The sequence below is a fragment of the Salarias fasciatus genome, chromosome 6 (assembly GCF_902148845.1).
Source record: "Salarias fasciatus chromosome 6, fSalaFa1.1, whole genome shotgun sequence".
NCBI lineage: Eukaryota > Metazoa > Chordata > Actinopteri > Blenniiformes > Blenniidae > Salarias > Salarias fasciatus.
In genome coordinates, this window is record NC_043750.1 from 3,032,675 (window position 1) to 3,048,025 (window position 15,351).

At 53.0% G+C, this 15,351-nt stretch overlaps 1 protein-coding gene across 3 annotated transcripts in view; it reads left to right on the forward strand.

Moving 5' to 3' along the window:
- Nucleotides 1-15,166, forward strand: part of LOC115390418 (lysine-specific demethylase 2A-like) — a 32,887-nt gene extending 17,721 nt beyond the window's left edge. For all 3 annotated transcript variants that reach the window (XM_030094281.1, XM_030094279.1, XM_030094280.1), the window contains exons 18-25: nt 10,341-10,446; nt 10,525-11,148; nt 12,238-12,388; nt 12,523-12,762; nt 12,967-13,130; nt 13,212-13,358; nt 13,442-13,660; nt 14,924-15,166. In XM_030094281.1, coding sequence (XP_029950141.1) covers nt 10,341-10,446; nt 10,525-11,148; nt 12,238-12,388; nt 12,523-12,762; nt 12,967-13,130; nt 13,212-13,358; nt 13,442-13,660; nt 14,924-15,105 — 1,833 coding nt within the window. In that variant the 3' untranslated portion in view covers nt 15,106-15,166. The remainder of the gene's footprint in view (nt 1-10,340; nt 10,447-10,524; nt 11,149-12,237; nt 12,389-12,522; nt 12,763-12,966; nt 13,131-13,211; nt 13,359-13,441; nt 13,661-14,923) is intronic.
- Nucleotides 15,167-15,351: the final 185 nt, after the last annotated feature.

Below are 15,351 nucleotides of genomic sequence, written 5' to 3' on the forward strand. Positions count from 1 at the left end.
GACATCGTTTTTTAAAAAGTTGCATTTAGACACTTGAAACCACCACCATTGCATTGCTGAGGTCCTAAGCTTTAATTTGACACCAATCTTACCACTGTAGCTCCTTCCTGAGCTGAGTTATAGCTGATTCCAGAAGCGGTCATTGGTTGACCGAATCTGGAATCCTTAGCCATGTTAGCTCCACATGCTAGGATGAGCCCAAAAACACCCAAAACAGACAGTCAGCAGCCCAAGAAATACGTGTATGGGGTTGTTGCCGGTCCCCGAGAGGTCCGAAATTTCATGGTGGAAATTCACCCAACTGACCCTCAGGACACCCAAGGCTCATCGCGTATCAACACATATCCAACTCCCATAACCCTAACCCTAATGTTGATGGAATTAGGGTTAGATTACCGTTGACCGCTAGGGTTACGAGGTTCCCAGAGGGCTGAAAATGCTCATCATCGGCCTCCCAATCCATCCATATAGACTATGCGCTGATTCGTGAGGTCAAATTTTTACGCTAGGGTTAGAGATATGAAACCTCAACAGACCTGTCAGGGACCCCCCGGGGAGACGCATATCAAATTTGCATAACCCTAACCCTAATCGTTTGCGAACTAGGGCTCGATGACCTTTGACCCCTAGGGTCAAGTTGGTCCCAGAGGGCTGAAAATCCACACAGCGGCTCTCCCAGCACCCCCGATGAACCTCCCCGAGTTTTGTGCCAATCGGGCAAAGCGTTAATTTTCACCCCCTATGACAGACTACAGATCCTCTAGGGTTACTATGCCATCAGCCTCCCAATCCTCTCTGAAATGAGATTTCGCTGAAAAAAGTGAAAAAACATGATTTGAAGGAGATCCAAAGGTCCGATCGGGATGCCATCGCACACAACTGTCGGGGACCCCACTGGAAGTCAACTGTTCAAGCCACACCCTCCTAGCCCCTCCCCTTCCTGAGTTATTCAATTAAACGCGCTCCTGAGGTAAAAGGTCATTGGGCGGGGCTAGGAGGGCAGCAGAGGGATGAGGTCCTACATACAGGTCAGGGACCCCCCTGGGGGTCAGCTGTTAAAGCCACACCCTCCTAGCCCCTCCCCTTCCAGAGTTATTCAACTCCAAAGTCGTTAGCGGCGGCTAATGCTAAATGCAACAACCACGCGGCTTGTGCACGCGCTGGAGGGATATCCTTTTACACACCCATCAGGGACCCTCCCGGGAGTCATGCATCCAAATCCCATCCTCCTAACCCTAATCGTTTAGGAGTTATTAAAGCTCAAAGTTAGGGTTAGCAGCTAACGGCTAATTTCAGCTCCCGCCCACTTTGTGCAGTAATTCTACGCGGTGGGCGGGGCTGCCCCATATCGATGGGTGCCTAAGGTCACCACGCACCCTGTGTGCGAGTTTGAGCCGGCTAGCTATCACCGTTTGGGAGCTATTAACGAAAATAGCTAAATTAGCTCGTTTTTTAGCCGCAAAACGTTAGCATTTGCCTGTTTAACATACTTCTACATGTCCCGGGAGGCTGAAAATTTTACCACAGGTGCAGAAGGGGACCCCGAGGCAACCCTGAAAGTCTCAGCCCTCCAGCTGTTACCGTTGATTTTTAAAAAATAAAAACGTGAAAACGCGAAATGCAGAAAGTAGCTTTTTTCGGGTATTTCCGTTTCAGCTACAACCACCGCAGCCGGCACACATCAGCGGGGTCTAGAGACGGTCATTTTGATGCCACTTTGACCTCGTTTGCTCCAGTATTTCAAAAATGGCGCACAAAATATGTTCGGTTAAGGCGTTTTTGAAAACGAGTGCCTTCAGCTCTCCCGAAAGACTTCCGGGTGGCCTAGAGGGCTGAAATCGCACAGATTGGATGTGCTGCCAGCCCCGATGCATGACACCGAATTTGAGCTCCCTGGCTCAAGGCATTATGGGAAAGGTCACCCCGTTGACCTTTGACCGATAGGGTCAGGAGGGTCGCACAGGGCTGAAACTTCTCACAATGGATACCCTGGCTCCCCCGATGCAGGTTCCCGAGTTTCGTGCCGATCGGTCAAAGCGTTGAGGGATTTTGCTATGATTCAGGCTTCATTTCGGGCCTTCTGTAGGGCAAGTGAAAACGGATGGATTTTTTTGGAAAAAAGTATTCTAGAGAGCTGAAACTTCACAGGGTGGATGCCCTGGAAGCCCCGATGCAGGATCTAGCGTTTTTTTGTCTCTAGCTCAATGCGTTGTTTTCACCCTCTGAGTTTCACCCTTAGAGTGATGAGGGGATCCCTGACCTCACATGAGGTATGTGTGCGGGGGTCCTGCCGGTCCCCGAGGGTCCCAAATTTCATGGTGGAAATTGACCCAACCGACCCTCAGGACACCCAGGGCTCATCCCCACGGATCCAACCATATAGATTATGTGCTGATTCATGAGGTCAAATTTTTCTGCTAGGGTTACAGAAATGACACCACAACACACCTGTCAGGCACCCCCCAGTGAGACACATATCCAACTTTCATAACCCTAGCCCTAATGGTCTGCGATCTAGGGTTAGATGACCTTTGACCCCTAGGGTCAAGATGGTCCCAGAGGGCTGAAAATCCACACAGCGGCTCTCCCAGCACCCCCGATGAACCTCCCCGAGTTTCGTGCCAATCGGGCAAAGCGTTAATTTTCACCCCCTATGACAGACTACAGATCCTCTAGGGTTACTATGCCATCAGCCTCCCAATCCTCTCTGAAATGAGATTTCGCTGAAAAAAGTGAAAAAACATGATTTGAAGGAGATCCAAAGGTCCGATCGGGATGCCATCGCACACAACTGTCGGGGACCCCACTGGAAGTAAACTGTTCAAGCCACACCCTCCTAGCCCCTCCCCTTCCGGAGTTATTCAATTAAACGCGCTCCTGAGGTAAAAGGTCATTGGGCGGGGCTAGGAGGGCAGCAGAGGGATGAGGTCCTACATACAGGTCAGGGACCCCCCAGGGAGTCAGCTGTTAAAGCCACACCCTCCTAGCCCCTCCCCTTCCAGAGTTATTCAACTCCGAAGTCGTTAGCGGCGGCTAATGCTAAATGCAACAACCACGCGGCTTCCTTATGCGCTGGAGGGATCCCCTTCCACACATCCATCAGGGACCCCCCCCAGGAGTCATGCCTCCAACCCCCATCCTCCTAACCCTAATCGTTTAAGAGTTATTCAAGCTGGAAGTTAGGGTTAGCAGCTAACGGCTAATTTCTGCTCCCGCCCACTTTGTGCAGTAATTCCACGCGGTGGGCGGGGCTGCCCCATATCGATGGGTGCCTAAGGTCACCACACACCTTGTGTGCGAGTTTGAGCCGGCTAGCTGTCATCGTTTGGGAGCTATTAATGTAAATAGCGAAATTAGCTCCTATTTTAGCCACAAAACGTTAGCATTTGCCTATTTCACATACTTCTACATGTCCCGGAGGGCTGAAAATTTTATCACAGGTGTGGGATGGGACCCCGAGGACACCCTGAAAGTCTCAGCCCCCTGGCTATCACCGTTGATTTTTAAAAAATAAAAACGTGAAATGGCGAAATACAGAAACATGCTTTTTTCGGGTATTTCCGTTTCAGCTACAACCACCACTGTCGGCACACATCAGCGGGGTGTAGAGACGGTCATTTTGATGCCACTTTGAGCTCGTTTGCTCAAGTATTTCAAAAATGGCGCACAAAATATGTTCGGTTAAGGCGTTTTTGAAAACGAGTGCCTTCAGCTCTCCTGAAAGACTTCCGGGTGGCCTAGAGGGCTGAGATCGCACACCGTGGATGTGCTGCCAGCCCCGATGCATGACAGCGAATTTGAGCTCCCTGGCTCAAGGCCTTATGGGAAAGGTCACCCCGTTGACCTTTGACCGATAGGGTCAGGAGGGTCGCACAGGGCTGAAACTTCTCACACTGGATACCCTGGCTCCCCCGATGAACATACGTGAGCCTCGTGTCGATCGGTCAACGTTTAAATTTTGACCCCTGGGAGAGCTTGCAAATCCCCCAGACTCAGTGGGGCATCAGCCTCCCAATCCAACCATGTAGATTATACGCTGATTCATGAGGTCAAATTTTTCTGCTAGGGTTAGAGAAATGACACCACAACACACCTGTCAGGCACCCCCCAGGGAGACACATATCAATTTTTCATCACCGTAACCCTAATAGTCAGCAAACTAGGGTTAGATTACCTCTACCCCCTCGGGCTAGGAGGGTCATTATCCCAGCCCCCCTCCACACAAAGCTTAAAAAATAAGTACAAGTTCCAAACGCGAAAATTCATAGCACTGAGTGGCCGAGTGGTCTAATGCTATGGCTTGCAACCAGTAGGTTGTGGGATCAAACCCCACGGGGGACATGCTTATTGTGGTGCATCTTGAGCAGTGGAGACTTAGTGTTACTGAGGCAAAGTGTTTTATTAAACTAACTTAGCCTAACCTTTCAGATTCCAGAATCTGACATTGGATGACTAAATCTGGAATCCCCTTCCAGAATGTGACATCGTTTTTTAAAAAGTGCAGGTACACACCTGAAAGGAACACCATTACACTCTTAAGGCCCTAAGCTGTCATTGGAAGCCAATAAAAACTCTGACTGGAGTTAGGGTCAAGGCTTAGGGCTTAGGGTTGCAAATAGGGTTGACCAAAGACCCCTTACCATTTAAGTTAGACACTTGAAACCACTACCATTGTACTGCCAAGGCCCTAAGCTTTCATTTGATGCCAATCCCACACTTCTAGGGCCTTCCTGGACAAAGTTAGAGATTGTCACCAGAATGAAGCAAGCTGGCATTGCATTCCAGAAAGAGACATTGAAACCCAAAGTGTTTGGATCAGCCCAAAAACACCCAAAAACACCCAAAACCGACAGCCACCTTTCATAACCCTAGCCCTAATTGTTTGGAAACTAGGGTTAAATGACCTCTGACCCCAAGGGTTAGGAGGGTCATTATCCCAGCCCCCCTCCACACAAAGCTTAAAAAATAAGTACAAGTTCCAAACGCGAAAAATTCATGGCACTGAGTGGCTGAGTGGTCTTATGCTATGGCTTTCAACCCAACTTTTGTGGGATCAAATCCCACAGGGAACATGCTTATTGTGGTGAACGTCAAAGTTTTTCTTTAGGGGTCAGAGAGATGTCATCACAACATACCTGCTTTTTTGAGTATAGGGTTACAGTTAGGGTGTAGGGTTACCGAGTTAGGGTTACACATAGGGTTGACCATATAACCCTTAACATTGAAGTTAGACACTTGAAACTACCACCATTACACTCACAGGACGCTCAGCTTTCATTTGAAGCCAGTCCCACGCCTCTTGCTCCTTCCTGAGAGGAGTTATAGCAGATTCCAGAATGTGTCATTTGATGTCTAAATCTGGAATCCCCTTCCAGAAAATGACATCGATTTTTAAAAAGTGCAGGTAGACACTTGAAACTACAACCATTGCATTGCTCAGGCCCTAAGCTTTCATTTGATGCTAATCCCAGCCCTCTAGCTCCTTCCTGAGAGGAGTTATAGCAGATTCCAGAATCGGTCATTTGATGTCTAAATCTGGAATCCCCTTCCAGAAAATGACATCGATTTTTAAAAAGTGCAGGTAGACACTTGAAACTACAACCATTGCATTGCTCAGGCCCTAAGCTTTCATTTGATGCCAATCTCAGCCTTCTGGCTCCTTCCTGACAGGAGTTATCATTGCTTGACCGAATCTTACCGAGACCACAACAGACCTGTCAGGGACCCCCGAGGGAGACACATATCAAACTTTCATAACCCTAGCCCTCATTGTTTGGGATTGTTAGGGTTACAGTTAGGGAGTAGGGTTACCGAGTTAGGGTTACACATAGGGTTGACCATAAAACCCTTAACATTCAAGTTAGACACTTGAAACTACCACCTTTACACTCGTAGGGCCCTCAGCTTTCATTTGAAGCCAGTCCCACGCCTCTAGCTCCTTCCTGAGAGGAGTTAAGGCAGATTCCAGAATGTGTCATTTGATGTCTAAATCTGGAATCCCCTTCCAGAAAATGACATCGATTTTAAAAAGTGACTTGAGACTTGACACTGCAACCATTGCACTGCTGAGGTCCTAAGCTTTCATTTGATGCTAATCCCAGCCCTCTAGCTCCTTCCTGAGAGGAGTTAGGGTTGATAATTCCAGAATCGGTCATTTGATGTCTAAATCTGGAATCCCCTTCCAGAAAATGACATCGATTTTTAAAAAGTGCAGGTAGACACTTGAAACTATAACCATTGCATTGCTGAGGCCCTAAGCTTTCATTTGATGCCAATCTCAGCCTTCTAGCTCCTTCCTGACAGGAGTTATCATTACTTGACCGAATCTTACCAAGACCACAACAGACCTGTCAGGGACCCCCGAGGGAGACACATATCAAACTTTCATAACCCTAGCCCTCATTGTTTGGGATTGTTAGGCTTACAGTTAGGGAGTAGGGTTACCGAGTTAGGGTTACACATAGGGTTGACCATAAAACCCTTAACATTCAAGTTAGACACTTGAAACTACCACCTTTACACTCGTAGGGCCCTCAGCTTTCATTTGAAGCCAGTCCCACGCCTCTAGCTCCTTCCTGAGAGGAGTTAAGGCAGATTCCAGAATGTGTCATTTGATGTCTAAATCTGGAATCCCCTTCCAGAAAATGACATCGATTTTTAAAAAGTGACTTGAGACTTGACACTGCAACCATTGCACTGCTGAGGTCCTAAGCTTTCATTTGATGCTAATCCCAGCCCTCTAGCTCCTTCCTGAGAGGAGTTAGGGTTGATAATTCCAGAATCGGTCATTTGATGTCTAAATCTGGAATCCCCTTCCAGAAAATGACATCGATTTTTAAAAAGTGCAGGTAGACACTTGAAACTATAACCATTGCATTGCTGAGGCCCTAAGCTTTCATTTGATGCCAATCTCAGCCTTCTAGCTCCTTCCTGACAGGAGTTATCATTACTTGACCGAATCTTACCAAGACCACAACAGACCTGTCAGGGACCCCCGAGGGAGACACATATCAAACTTTCATAACCCTAGCCCTCATTGTTTGGGATTGTTAGGGTTACAGTTAGGGAGTAGGGTTACCGAGTTAGGGTTACACATAGGGTTGACCATAAAACCCTTAACATTGAAGTAAGACACTTGAAACTACCACCATTACACTCACAGGACCCTCAGCTTTCATTTGAAGCCAGTCCCACGCCTCTAGCTCCTTCCTGAGAGGAGTTATAGCAGATTCCAGAATCGGTCATTTGATGTCTAAATCTGGAATCCCCTTCCAGAAAATGACATCGATTTTTAAAAAGTGACTTGAGACTTGACACTGCAACCATTGCACTGCTGAGGTCCTAAGCTTTCATTTGATGCTAATCCCAGCCATCTAGCTCCTTCCTGAGAGGAGTTATAGCAGATTCCAGAATCGGTCATTTGATGTCTAAATCTGGAATCCCCTTCCAGAAAATGACATTGATTTTTAAGAAGTGACTTGAGACTTGACACTGCAACCATTGCACTGCTGAGGTCCTAAGCTTTCACTTGATGCTAATCCCAGCCCTCTAGCTCCTTCCTGAGAGGAGTTATAGCAGAGGATTCCAGAATCGGTCATTGGATGACACATTCTGGAATCCCCTTCCAGAAAGTGTCATTGAAACTTAAACGTGGAGTTAGACACTTGAAAGTACCACCGTTACACTTGCAAGGCCCTCAGCTTTCATTTGAAGCCAATCCCACACTTCCACCTCCTTCCTGAGAGGAGTTACAGAGGATTCCAGAATTGGTCATTGAATGACGAAATCTGGAATCCCCTTCCAGATTGCGTTTCTGAAGCTGAGGGTGTTTGGATCAGCCCAAAAACACCCAAAACAGACAGTCACTGCCCCAAGAGACACGTGTGCGGGTTCGTTGCCAGTCCCCGAATGGTTCCAAATTTCATGGTGGAAATTGACCGAACCGACCCTCAGGACACCCAAGGCTCATCCCCACGGGTCCAACCATACACATTATGGGGTGATTCATGAGGTCAAATTTTTCTGCTAGGGTTACAGAGACGACACCACAACCCACCTGTCAGGCACCCCCAGTGAGACACATATCCAACTTTCATAACCCTAGCCCTAATTGTTTGGGAACTAGGGTTAAATGACCTTTGACTCCTCGTCAACACAAAGTTTAAAACATAAGTACAAGTTCCAAACACACCTTTTCATGGCACTGAGTGGCTGAGTGGTCTAATGCTATGGCTTTCAACCCAGCTTTTGTGGGATCAAATCCCACGGGGAACATGCTTATTGTGGTGAACGTCAAAGTTTTTCTTTAGGGGTCAGAGAGATGTCATCACAACTTACCTGCTTTTTTCGGGTATAGGGTTACAGTTAGGGTGTAGGGTTACCGAGTTAGGGTTACACATAGGGTTGACCATAAAACCCTTAACATTGAAGTAAGACACTTGAAACTACCACCATTACACTCACAGGACCCTCAGCTTTCATTTGAAGCCAGTCCCACGCCTCTAGCTCCTTCCTGAGAGGAGTTATAGCAGATTCCAGAATGTGTCATTTGATGTCTAAATCTGGAATCCCCTTCCAGAAAATGACATCGATTTTTAAGAAGTGACTTGAGACTTGACACTGCAACCATTACACTGCTGAGGTCCTAAGCTTTCATTTGATGCTAATCCCAGCCATCTAGCTCCTTCCTGAGAGGAGTTATCATTGCTTGACCGAATCTGGAATCCCAATCTGGAATCTGGAATCTGGAATCTGGAATCTGGAATCCCAATGTGGAATCTGGAATCTGGAATCTGGAATCTGGAATCCCAATCTGGAATCTGGAATCTGGAATCTGGAATCTGGAATCCCCTTCCAGATTGCATCTTTGAAGCTCAAAGTGTTTGGATCAGCCCAAAAACACCCAAAACAGACAGTCACCACCCCAACAGTTGTGTGTTTGGGGTTGTTGCCACTCCCCAAGGGGTCGCAAAATTCATGGTGGAAATTGACCCAACTGACCCTCAGGACACATAAGGCTCATCCCCCTGTATCCCACCATACAGTCTATGGGCTGATTCATGAGGTGAAATTTTTATGCAGGTTTACAGAGATGACATCATACCACACCTGTCAGGGACCCCCCCAGCTTTCATTTGAAGTAAATCCCACACCTCTAGCTCTTTCCTGAGCTCAGTTACAGCACCTTCCAGAATCGGTCAAGGCTTGACCAATCTGGAATCCCTATTCAAAATCTACAGTGTTGTAGTTGGACACTTGAAACCACTTCCATTGCACTGCTGAGGCCCTCAGCTTTCATTTGAAGTCATTGCCAGAGCTCTCGGTCCTTCCTGAGCGGAGTTGGAGCTCGTTTTCAGAATGTTCAGTTCCGGAAACGGAATCTTCAGTTCCGGAAACGGAATCTTCAGTTCTGGAAACGGAATCTTCAGTTCTGGAATCTTTGGTAGAAAGGTCCTAGGCACTCAGAAACGGTGGCCAAGGGAGCCCGAGTCCCCTAACAGCAGTTTAAACCAACTCCCAGCTCTCTAGCATGTTCCTACGGCTCACAGTGGTAGATTGAACCAATTGTGGAACTATATTCCAGAAAACGACAGACAATTGCTCCCCCTAGTGGTAAAATGGTGGTACTGCAACAAAAAAAAATAGGTGCTAGAGAGTCAAAAGACACATCACCGGACTGTAAAAAATCCCCCGAATTCACCTAGACGTCCTGTTTTTGTCTAGGACCCATGGTTAGGGAAATAAATGCCACATACACTTTCCGGGTATAAAATGGCAATGCCAGATATGTTGTAGAGCTCGCCGAGGCGATTCCAACGGTCCTACTCCCGTCGCTCAGAGACCCTCAGAACAAGACCTGGAATCCCCTAATTAGGGTCAGGGTCAGGTTTAGGGTCAGGGTCAGGTTTAGGTCAGGTTTAGGGTCTGGGTCAGGGTCAGGTTTAGGTCAGGTTTAGGGTCAGGGTCAGGTTTAGGTCAGGTTTAGGGTCAGGGTCAGGTTTAGGTCAGGTTTAGGGTCTGGGTCAGGGTCAGGTTTAGGTCAGGTTTAGGGTCAGGGTCAGGTTTAGGTCAGGTTTAGGGTCTGGGTCAGGGTCAGGTTTAGGTCAGGTTTAGGGTCAGGGTCAGGGTCAGGTTTAGGGTCTGGGTCTGGGTCAGGGTCAGGTTTAGGTCAGGTTTAGGGTCTGAGTCAGGGTCAGGCATTAATTTTTGATGGTTCGGGTTCGGGGCTGGAAATGCATTATGTCAATCAATGTCCTCACAACATATAGCTGTACAAATGTGTGTGTGTGTTTGTGAGAGAGTGTGTGTGTGTGTGTGTCCTCATGGTGTCTCTCTTGCAGAAGAGGAAGTCTTCGTCTCTGCTGGACGCTCGCATGGCGAAGATCTACCGCCGGCAGCGCCACGGCCGCGACGGAGACGACTCTGCCAGCGAGGACGAGGACGAAGGTGGGTCCGCCTCCCGCCGTCCCGCCTCCCGCCCCCCGCCGGACGCTCGCCGTCTGACGGTTCGACTCCCGTCCGCAGCCCACAGGAGGAAGATGGCGCTGCACGCCCGGGGCGGGGGCCACGCCTCCAGGAGGGGCTTCGGGGCCAGTAGGAGGAGCCTGCTGAGAGGAGGCTCCGCCCCCAGGAGCGCCCGGGCGGGCTTCGGGACTCCCGGCTCCGCCTCCGTCCTCAAGCTGAAGCGAGGGGCGGGGCCGAGGGACGGCGTGCGGCGGGGCCGAGGCGTCCGGCTGCGAGGCGGATCCAGGATGCAGCGGCGGGGGGACGACTCCGAGGACTCCGACGAAGACGACGAGGACGAGGAGGACGAGGACGAGGAGGAGGAGGAAGACGAGGAGGACGAGGAGGAGGACAGCGAGGACGGAGAGAAAGAGCGGCAGCAGCACCGGCGCCGGAGGAGGCGCCGAACGGACGAGGACGAAGACGAGGACGAGGACAGCGAGGGGCGGGCCTTCGACCCCGAGGAGGAGGACATGGACACACTGGAGGACGAGGACGACGAGGACGACGAGGCGGAGGACGGACGCTGGGACTCGGACCCGGAGCCGCCGGTGCTGCTGGTGTCCGACCTGAACGACGAGCTGCTGAGCGGATCCTACCTGACGGTGACGCTGCAGCGCCCCCAGCAGGCCCGGAGGACGCCCGGTGAGACAGTCCGTCCACGCACTGCACACTACACACTACACTACACTACACACTACACACTACACACTACACTACACGCTACACTACACTACACTACACACTACACTACACACTGCACACTTCAGCCCCAGCAGGCCCGGAGGACGCCCGGGGAGACAGTCCGTCCACGCACTGCGCACTGCACACTGCACTACGCACTACACACTACACTACACACTACACTACACACTGCGGCCCCAGCAGGCCCGGAGGACGCCCGGTGAGACAGTCCGTCCACGCACTGCGCACTGCACACTACACTACACACTACACTACACTACACACTACACTACACACTGCACTGCACACTACACTACACACCACACTACACACTACACTACACACTACACACTGCACACTTCAGCCCCAGCAGGCCCGGAGGACGCCCGGGGAGACAGTCCGTCCGCGCACTGCGCACTGCACACTGCACACTGCACACTACACTACACACTGCACTGCACACTACACACTACACTACACACTGCGGCCCCAGCAGGCGCGGAGGACGCCCGGTGAGACAGTCCGTCCACGCACTGCGCACTGCACACTGCACACTACACACTACACTACACTACACTACACTACACACTACACTACACACTGCGGCCCCAGCAGGCGCGGAGGACGCCCAGTGAGACAGTCCGTCCACGCACTGCACACTACACACTACACACTGCACACTACACTACACACTGCACACTGCGGCCCCAGCAGGCCCGAAGGACGCCCGGGGAGAGTCTGTCCACACTCTGAAAATACACAACACACTGACTACACACCACCATGCACAACAGGGGTCTATTCAGAGGTCCAGGTTCTGGGTTCTGGGTTGTGAATGTGGTCCCCGGTCCAGCCCAGGACTGAAGGACTCTGTGATTCTGGTTCTGGTCTCAGGACTCTGTGGTTCTGGTTCTGGTCTCAGGACTCTGTGGTTCTGGTCTCAGGACTCTGTGGTTCTGGTCTCAGGACTCTGTGGTTCTGGTTCTGGTCTCAGGACTCTGTGGTTCTGGTTCTGGTCTCAGGACTCTGTGGTTCTGGTTCTGGTCTCAGGTTCCATCGTTCCCAAGCTGGAGGCGGCGATGGGCCCCCGAGGCGCGGCCGGAGGGCCCGGCCCCCCGCAGGCCCTGGTCCAGAGGAGGACCGGTCTGTCCAGAGGTCCCCGGGCCCAGGCGGGGGACGGCGTCCCCAGAGGACCCGGAAGGTAGGACACGACCGCGGACCAGAATGGAACGCCCCCTGTCCCCTGTCCCTTGTCCTCGTCTCCCGCCCCTGCCCCTGTCCCCCGTACTTGTCCCCCTGTCCCCCGTCCCCCCTGACCTCTGCCTCTGGTCTCAGGCCCCGCCTGCGCGGTAACCATGGAGACCGCGGCTCCAGGCCGCGCTCTGCCTCGTCCTCAGAGGAAGACGAAGCGGCGGCCGCCGCCCTGTCCCCCCCGTCCCTGCTGTCCACTCCGTCCTTCAGAGACGTGGGGAACGAGCGGGGGGGCGAGAAGGAGGTCTGGGTCTCCGTCTTCAAGTTCCTGAACCGGAACGAGCTGCTGGTCTGCATGACGGTCTGCAAGGCCTGGTACAAGTGGTAGGTCTGTCCCCGTCTGTCCCCGTCTGTCCCACTGCTGTCTGCAGCGTCTCACTCTCTGCTGTCCCGTCCGTCCCGTCCCATCTGTCCCGTCTGTCCTGTCCCGTGGTGTTCCGTCTGTCCTGTCCTGTCCCGCCCCCTCCCATCCCCTCTGTCCCGTCCGTCCCCTCCCGTCCTGTCCATCCCGTCCGTCCGTCCGTCCAGGAGCTGTGACAAGCGTCTGTGGAGCCATGTGGACGTGAGCCGCGGCGGTCCTCTCAGGAACCAGGCCCTGGCCGGCATCGTCAAGCGGCAGCCCGTCTCGCTGGACCTGTCCTGGACTCCCGTGGCCAAGAGACAGCTCAACTGTCTCCTCACCAGGCTCCCAGGTACAGAGACCGTCCGTCCCTCCGAGGACGCCGAGCCCACGGCGGGACGCTGACTGGACGGGGACGGGCCTGTGTCCTCAGGTCTGAGGGAGCTGCGGGTGTCCGGCCTGTCCTGGTTCTGTCTGTCCTCCATGGTGTCCCCCTCGCTGCCCCACCTGCGGCTGCTGGACCTGCGCTGGTGCGAGGGAGTGGGCGACGCCCAGATCAGGGACATGGTCTGTCCCCCGGGTGAGTCTCCTGTCCGCCTGGCCCGCGTTTCCATGGAAACCGGGCTCGGCCGCCGCTCTCCTGACGGGCGACGCCCCCCGCAGGTTCGGAGTCGTCCCGCAGCCGCCTGAGGACGGTGGGGACGCTGCGTCTGTCTGGGCTGGACGTGAGCGACGCCACGCTGCGGCTGCTGCAGCGCCACCTGCCGCTGCTGCGCCGCCTCGACCTGTCGCACTGCCGCAACGTCTCCGACGCCTCCGTCGCCCTGCTGGCCGCCGCCGGCTCGCACACCCGCCACAACCTGAGCGAGCTCTCCCTGGCAGGTGAGCCACGGCACACACCGGGGTCAGGGGTCAGGGGTCGGGGGTCAGGGGTTAAAAGAACCAGGCTCAGATCACTCTCCAGCAGAGGGAGGGGTTAAAGCAACCTGTACTGCAACATCTCCAGGTTAAGGCCATTGGCTGTATATAGAGGTGGGCGGGACTAACGTGACCTCCAGCAGGTCGTCTCCATCCTGAACTCTGTAAACCAGGTGTCACGTGATTGGTCCAGCCCGTCACATGACAGAGGAGCAGCTGTGATTGGCCGATTGATGCTGAACTTTAACCCCTGAAAGCAAATCAACAGATGATGTTCTAATGGGTTCTCCTGGGTTCTCCTGGGTTCTAATGAGACTGGGGTTATTGTGTGAACCGTCGCCCCCTGCTGGAACATCCTGGGATTCCAGGTTTCTGCACTTCAGCATTGGCAGGAGGATTCACCGGAGCCGGCTTTAACCATCTTCAGTAAATACAAACATTTGACGATGTTCTGGGATCCGGACCGTCCGGACCCGTCCTGACCCATCCGGACCGTCCGGACCCGTCCGGACCCGTCCGGACCCGTCCGGACCCGTCCGGACCTTCCGGACCGGTCCAGACCCGTCCTGACCCATCCGGACCTTCCGGACCGGTCCAGACCCATCCGGACCGTCCGGACCCGTCCTGACCCATCCGGACCGTCCGGACCCGTCCTGACCCATCTGGACCCGTCCGGACCCGTCCTGACCCATCTGGACCCGTCCGGACCCGTCCTGACCCGTCCGGACCCATCCGGACCGTCCGGACCCGTCCTGACCCATCCGGACCCGTCCTGACCCATCTGGACCCGTCCGGACCCGTCCGGACCCGTCCTGACCCTCCGGACCCGTCCTGACCCATCCGGACCGTCCGGACCCGTCCTGACCCGTCCGGACCTTCCGGACCGGTCCAGACCCGTCCGGACCCGTCCTGACCCGTCCGGACCCGTCCTGACCCGTCCGGACCCGTCCTGACCCATCAGGACCGTCCGGACCCGTCCGGACCTTCCGGACCGGTCCAGACCCGTCCGGACCGGTCCAGACCCATCCGGACCGTCCGGACCCGTCCTGACCCTCCGGACCCGTCCGGACCCGTCCGGACCCATGTGGACCGTGTGTTCTGCTGTAAACGAGGCTTTAGAGACACTCTCTGACTTCTTTGCCGTTTCTGTTCCTTTGAACTGGATTTTGGAAAACATCTTAATGAGAAGTGTGAGACCTGCCGCTGACCTCTGACCCCGCCCTGCAGGCTGCGGCGGCCTGACGGACGCCGTCCTGCCGTCCCTGAAGCGCCTCCACTCCCTGACCCTGCTGGACCTGCGGGGCTGCCGCGGCGTCAGCCGGAGGATGTGCGACGCCTTCATCTCCGACCTGTCCCAGGTGGCGCTCTACTGCATGATGGAGGAGAAGCTCATCCAGCGCCTGGACTGAGGCCGGCGCCGGGGTCAAGGGTCACCGGGGGGGGGGGGGACGTCTCACTCTGATCTCTTTTTGTATAAGAAGGAAAATAAAATGTGGATTTTTGACGTCGGTTCACAGTTTTGAGTGAATTTCAGGATCACAGGAGCTTTAGTCAGGGGTCAGAGGTCAGAGCAGATAGATGATTCATAAATAATAAATTCAGGAGCTTCAAGGTCACGACAAGAAGACATTTATTTTGAAATGTTTTATTAGAAA